The sequence below is a fragment of the Podarcis tiliguerta genome (genome assembly GCF_965153285.1).
Source record: "Podarcis tiliguerta genome assembly, chromosome: 17".
In the NCBI taxonomy this organism is placed as follows: Eukaryota; Metazoa; Chordata; class Lepidosauria; order Squamata; family Lacertidae; genus Podarcis; species Podarcis tiliguerta.
Window position 1 is genome coordinate 29,375,275 of NC_139550.1, and position 7,125 is coordinate 29,382,399.

General features: G+C 44.1%; 1 protein-coding gene across 1 annotated transcript in view; it reads left to right on the top strand.

Moving 5' to 3' along the window:
- Positions 1–5,293, top strand: part of LOC310667339 (ovostatin-like) — a 59,696-nt gene extending 54,403 nt beyond the window's left edge. The window contains exons 31-36 of the mRNA XM_083419435.1: positions 255–379; positions 1,594–1,684; positions 2,853–2,921; positions 3,008–3,110; positions 3,573–3,648; positions 5,086–5,293. Coding sequence (XP_083275561.1) covers positions 255–379; positions 1,594–1,684; positions 2,853–2,921; positions 3,008–3,110; positions 3,573–3,625 — 441 coding nt within the window. The 3' untranslated portion in view covers positions 3,626–3,648; positions 5,086–5,293. The remainder of the gene's footprint in view (positions 1–254; positions 380–1,593; positions 1,685–2,852; positions 2,922–3,007; positions 3,111–3,572; positions 3,649–5,085) is intronic.
- Positions 5,294–7,125: the final 1,832 nt, after the last annotated feature.

Genomic DNA, 7,125 nt, shown 5'->3' on the forward strand with positions numbered 1-7,125 from the left:
AGAGGATAGGTGGTGGTTGGCGGGAACCAAGCAATACTTCTAGGAACTAAAAGAATCTGCAAAATATGTGGACGTAGGTGATAACAAGATACACATGACCACCATAGACAACAATGTCTCTCTCATTTACTATCATTTAAGACTCTAAATAAGCTAGTGACTCTTCAAGACTATGCCTTTCACACACATTGTGAAGGCCACATTGCCTTGAGTTTATTCTTTCACTCCCCTGTTTTTTATTCCATATTTTCTAGGCACTTATGAGATACCACGTCCTCCTTCCCAAAAAGTCTTCTGGGTTTTTCCTCTCTGTGCAGACGGCAAACGTCTCTTGTGGAGACACCTTCCAGACAAAGTTTGCCATTGCCATCACAGTCAGGTACCTTTTTATCAACCTCGTATGCATAGATTGTATGTGTGTGGAAGGGAAAGAAAAAAAGGTGTAACTTAAAATGACAGTTCCAGAGAGACAGAGCAGAATAGTTCTGCGGCTGCGTACATTCCTGTATGTGCTTCTATTGCCAACATTTTAAAATGGGTTTCAGTTCAGTAGTCTGGCATGTAAACAATAAGCTGGTGAAGGTTGCAGTCCTGTGCATTTAGGCCTAAGCTCCATTGATAACAGGTATTTCTGGGTATGAATGCAGAAGGGATAATTACAGGGACTATGAATATGGATGGATATGGACAATATGAGTGTGTTGCTGGAGTAACTGGACATGAGAAGGGGTTAATTTCCTTCATGAGCATAATCACCCCATGGATGATGCTTCACCTCATGACCATAATCACCCCATGGATGAGCTAATCACAAGTGCAAGATCAGCCAGGCCAGTTGCTATGGTAACGGCCCTGTGCCCCAACTATATCTGTGAATTAATGCATGACGGCTCACTTGCAGTGTCTGTTAGTAGAGTTGTCCAGTGTTACGTCCTGAATTGCTGAAATTATTTAGAGCAAAGGGGATACTTTGTACTTGTATGTATCTGTATATATCTGTATCTACAAGTTGTATATCTCTACGTCCATAACTGTTTTACTGAGCCTTATCTTCTGCAACAGAAAACTATCTGAACCTTTCTCTGCTTCCATGTAGTGACTGGTACAGGGAGCAACTTCCACTGTGTGGGTATCTCACCTGAGATTTCCAACATGCGTGTAATTAGCAATTATGACAATGTTTTAGTACCCCTAGGATTTCAGCCCAACAACCATCAAATGTATTGACAGCAGGTCCCTCTGTGGTATGTTAGCTATCTAGCTTCCTGAAAACCACACCCCGGGTCCCCAATGGGCAGCTTCTACCACAGTACTGGAGATTGCATTTCCTAGAAGTACTGGAGTCATTCCCAGCCAAGTAGGCACGAAATGACAGTGGCCAAGGTATTTGAATCTGAAAAGGTCTCATGACTGGTCTGAGATGGTAAAGGAGCTCCAAAGCATAGACAGAATCCAAACACACAATTTGTAAGCAACAGCATTTTCCCTCTTATCCTACAGATGCATTTTACCACCTAAACAATTAAATACACTGTATCCCAAGATGGCTTTGGTCTAGGGATTCAGATTGACCCAGTCTTCCTTTCCTTTCAGATACACCGGGAAGCGCAATAGCTCCAACATGGTCACCACTGATGTGAAGATGCTTACAGGCTTTGTACCTGACCAGGCATCCCTGCAAAAGGTAAATGTAAAATGTGGAATGGCTTTGGGGGATAGGATTGTGGGGCATTTAAATTTGCTAATGCATCACCTGCCGCAAGAAAGAGGAGGCTTTGCCTACTGGCTCCCACCAACCTGGCTATGACTACCAATCAGACAACGTGGCCTGCGTGTCAGACAGCCAAAGGTCCATGCCACCACTGGACAGCTGTACCTTATCCCTGCAAAAAATGTCAGTTTGTTAGTGCTGAATACTGGGGTGTGGAGCAGTGTGACCTTGAGTTGCTTCCAATGAAGTAAAACAAGGGCATGGCTGACTTTCCTCTATGTAGACCCTCCAAGTGTCCCTATTTTCCAGGGACATCCCTAACTCAGAGAAGCTGTTCCGGTTTCTGATTTGATCCCGGAATGTCCTGTTTTTCCTTAGGATGTCTCTATTTTCATTGGAGAAATGTTGGAGGGTATGGAGTTATCCAAACCCCGAGCTGTTTGAAGGCAATCCTGTATAGGGAAGTTTTAAAAATGTTTCATGTTTTATTATGTTTTTATATATGTTGGAAGCTGCCCAGAGTGCTAGGGCAACCCAATAAGATGTGTGGGATATAAATAGTAAAATTATCATTATAGAATGGAACGTCCCTATTTTCATAAGAGAAATGTTGGAGGGTACATCCATGCCCCATCTACCTTTGTGGGGTCCTGTGCCCACATCCATACATGGCATTGCAACAGATTTTGCCACCAGAACTGCTCTGGGAAGAAAGCGGTGAAGGTCGCCCATAACCACAATATATATCTTTGATGACTGTTACATTCAAAGGAAACAGGATAAGAGGAATAATCCTGCAACTAACTGCATCCTGGTCATTGACTGCAGAGAACTGGCTTCTTCCAAACATACAATGTGGCTTTTCAACATTCTAAAGTGTAACAGACTCCATTTGTTCTCTTTCCTTTTCATAAAGATGATCTATAATACATATATTTTATTGTTTCACAATGGATGCATGCATCAATATTGTTCCAGCAAAGCTTATTGATTTCCTACATCTGTATCTGATTCGTCCCATGTTTCCCTTTTGTGTGCGTGTTCTCCTCATAATACGTTAGAAGTCATTCCATACTCCTCCTAGTGTGTCTTCAGATGGCCAGTGAAGGTTCTCATCTTTCCTGTGCTTCCTTGTTCACAGCTTCGTGATGACAGAATTGTGATGAAGGTGGAAAGCAAAGAAAACCATGTCATCATCTACCTGGACGACGTATGTTCTCCTCAGATCTGCCTCTTGTTTTGTGGAGTATTAACTGGCTACAAGACTAACGATTCCCGTTGTGCTTTTATTCCCAGCTCTCATCCAAGGGAATCAGTTTCAGCTTCATAGTTGCCCAAGACCTTCCAGTTTCAAATCTCAAACCAGCCCCGGTGATCGTGCGTGACTACTATGAAACAGGTTAAGAAAAATAATATGCCATAGAACAGCCTTCCCTCATCTGATGCCATCTAGATTTTTTCGACTGCCAACTGCCTTCATCCCCAACCAGTTACCATTCTGGCTGGGGCTGACGGGAGTTGTAAACTGAGAGAAAACTTTATTCTATACCTAGGCCTTGGACCTTTAACTATCTGTGGCCTTTTAGAAGTGGGTGGGGATGTTTTTAACGTATTTATGTAGGAGTTTTGCTTCTTTGATGTTTGGTTGTAAGTCACGTTGGGTTGCCTTGGGCAAGATAAAGCAACTAAAAATAATATTAAGAAATAATAATAATAATCCTCTCAAGATTTTATTTTCATTTTTTAAATTGAAAAAAAAATAACATTAGAAGGCATCAGGTCTGTGTGTGGTAGAATTAATTTGCCATAAAGCATATGGGATGGTCAAATAATCAAATTCATATTACTCTCTCTGCTACAGATGAAATTGGTATTGCCGAATATAAGTTCCCTTGCCGTGCTGATGATCCTTGAACCCTTTGGATAATCGGGAGAAAGTAAGTTGGACGACAGGAGCATCTAACTTGGAAACAGAAGTGAGATGGTTGTCATCATATCTGGTGATTGGGGATGGGGAGAAAGTTGGTGAAGAAGATGGTTTCATCGAAAGGATCAAGCAATGGTCTTCTGTGTGTTACAGTTGGTCTTCTCTAAAAGCCATGAAAAGTCTTTACTTTTCCATTTACAGTCATGGAAGGAGTAGACACTCGCTGGCCTCAGAAATTAAAAGTGCTAGAAGACATTCACATCATAGCTTCAATGCAAAAAAGATGAGGGAATGATTTCACACTCCAGACATCTTTCACTCATAAAGGCATCCTTGAAAAAGAATTTCAGAATTGCATGACATTCTGAACCAAAATGTATTAGGAAGTTTGATTCTGTATGTTTAGCATTCAGTCAAGGACAGTGTAACATCCTTCTCTGGGAAGGGGAATAGTGGTTGCATTGAGTGCCTCTGTTTGCCTCACTGAGGGACAAATTATTTTTTGTTAGATCATCAATTTCACATTTGAGTTATTTGAGAACTCTCAGGTGGATGCCATCTGGACTTGGCAATTTGTCAGTTTTTATCTTGTTTATTAGGCCTAAAACTTTATCTCTTGTCACCACCGCCTCCCTCAGTTCCTAAGACTAACTTTCTTGCAAAAGTTATTTCAGGTACTGGGATCTGCCCTATATCTTCCGTTGTGAAGACAGGTGCAAGGGAAGTTTCCATCTTCTTGAAAGCAATGTTCTCCTTCTCCGAGACTCTCATTCTCCCTGGTAGCAGGGGAACTATCATCGTGGGAGTGGGGCACAGCTATAATGCCCCCCCCCCAAGGCCTCATCCACCAACCTCTCTGCCTCTCTTAGCTCTTCCAGGTCTGCCACCTTGGCCTTAAGGTAACAAATTTGTTCCTGGAGAGCCAGGAGCTCATCGCACCCTGTACACACTCATGACTTCTGTCAAACAGGGAGATAAGTTGTACATGTGACAGGCAATGCAAAACACTGGAAAGCCTTTATGCCCCTGCTGGCAGTTCTAATTGCCTAGTTGTTTTTGTAGTTTAATTTGCTTTATTTAGAACTTGGGTTTTCCGTAAGTCAATTAAGGGAGGGACAGAATGACACGACCTGGCCTCTTCTCTCTTCTCACACACATCTGCTTAACTTGCCTTGGTGCCTTTGCCAGGGGGATCTCCCTGTAGTTCATGGGTCAGGTTCCCCACTAGCTTGCTCTAAATTTATACACCACTTGGCTAGTTCCTCCTAGCTGTAGTGTCTGCTTCTCAAAACTAAAATGATATTTCTGTAGTTTTACTCTGATCATTGTTCCCAAGTGTCATATTTCAGTATCTAAAACTAAGGCATCAAAGAGTAGCCTATGGAAGCTGAGCCATTCATTGTTTTAAATTGAGTTAATTAATGGTTTATTTTGTTTGTTTCCACAGGACAAAATTATGTCGTCATGAAAAGATATTCCTCAATTAAGTCTGCAACCATCCTAAGGGTGATGCTCAGCAAGAATCATATTTGTTAAACTATTAGGTCTTGGAAGAAAATCACTAGAAAATACACCTTTCAACTGAGAGTTTTGCCACTCATTTCAATGAGAGGGTGTTTCATCAGTTCTTTGCAATAAAATCTTGTGATTATTAAGAGTGCCTTGCCTGCTCATCTTAATCTCAAATGCTGATGGTCCAGACTCTGTTTACACTGGGTGGATTATATAAGACCTGGTATAGGATAGTACCCTGGTATAGGATAGTTGGACACAGGTTGCACTGTGGTCTAAACTGTGGAGCCTCTTCGGCTTGCCGATCGGAAGGTCGGCAGTTCAAATCCCCGCGACAGAGTGAGCTCCCATTGCTCAGTCCCAGCTTCTGCCAACCTAACAGTTCCAAAGAACGCCAGTGAAAGTAGATAAATAGGTATAGCCGTGTGCTTTGGCTTCCGTCACGGTGTCCTGTTGTGCCAGTAGTGGTTTAGTCATGCTGGACACATGTCCCAGAAAGCTGTCTGTGGACAAACACCGGCTGCCTCAGCCTGAAGCAAGATGAGCACCACACCTCATAGTGGCCTTTGACTGGACTTAACCATCCAGGGGCCCTTTACCTTTACCTTTTTTACCTACTACCCACCTTCCTTAACATTTGGTACCCTCCAGACATTCTGGACTATAACTTCCCTGTTCAAACATCAATTCAGCAATAAACTCATTGGATAGCTTTACCCCAACCCAGTGCTTTTCTTCTAGAAAGAAAAGGTGCCAGTGCTGTGTACCCTTGAGTACCCCCAGAAAAAAGGACTTCCCCAACCTAATATGGAAATCCTGATGGTGGGCTGTCAGGGAACTGCCATCGGAGCTGGAGGCGGAGAGAAGGCTCCAGAGGGATCCCGGAGAGGGTCCCAGTAGGGAGAGAGGCAGCCCATCTGCTGGGGAAGGAAATCAGCGTAACACCAGTGGAGAAGGGGGGCAAATGGGGGAATCGGAGAGGTTGCTCCAGGACTCCTCGCCGGAGACCAGCGGAGAGAGTACGGGTACTCCGCTGCCCACACCCACCCTGCGCAGAAGACTTCCGCGCAGGGAGAGTAGGAGGAGACTGGGCGTCAAACAGCTTTTATGCTGGTTCACGCCCACTGACGGATTCTGGCAGAGACTGAGGCAGCCACAAAACTTGAGGCTGTCCAGACAGAAAGGGTTCAACCAGGTAACCTAGCCAGGAGTGGCGGCAACTTACGCACGAGCAACCCCTAGAACCATTACATGGGCTATCTTACAATTTGTGTGAACCACTTGGAGCAAATTTTTTTGCAGCCAACACACAGTTGGCCCAGCCATTATGTGGGTTGAGGCCAGCACCAGGGGCAGAGGAGCCAGCCCTGGTTTTAACCAAGATGTCTCCAATTTCAGGTGAGATTTCATCAGAAACCAGTGAGATTTCACCTGAAATCAGTCCCAATGCTGGCGCCACTTCTTGAAGGTGGCAGATGCAGGGCGGTGCTTCCTGTTTGACTTCAAGCAGCGAAATGGGACACACTACCCCTGAGCTGCTATAAAACCCGACTCCCATCTTGGTTTTGAATGGAGAAAATTCTGATAACGAGCCAGAACATTTGACTGACAGCTGAGGTTTTGGGGTCTGGCCTACCATCTCTTCAGGCCATGCTCTCTGAGAGGCCATGGTGCCGTCACCAGCCACACTAATGGAACACTCTTGCAGGCCCCATGGCTGGCTCTGACACTGGAACAGCTACACAGCATTCCCGGGAAGGGGTCCTGGTGTTCTGGGACTCACAGCTGCTCTCTTGTGATCACCCGGTATAGCAGAGTAAAAGCAGTGCAGACAGAGTTGAGGAGGTATCTGGGCATACCTACTTTATTTCTACTAATTACAGAATAAAGAACATAACAAACACATATGAGAGGAGCAGCCCTCGTACAGACATCCTGTCTCGTCGCAAGACAGAGCAGAAAGAAAAAAATACAT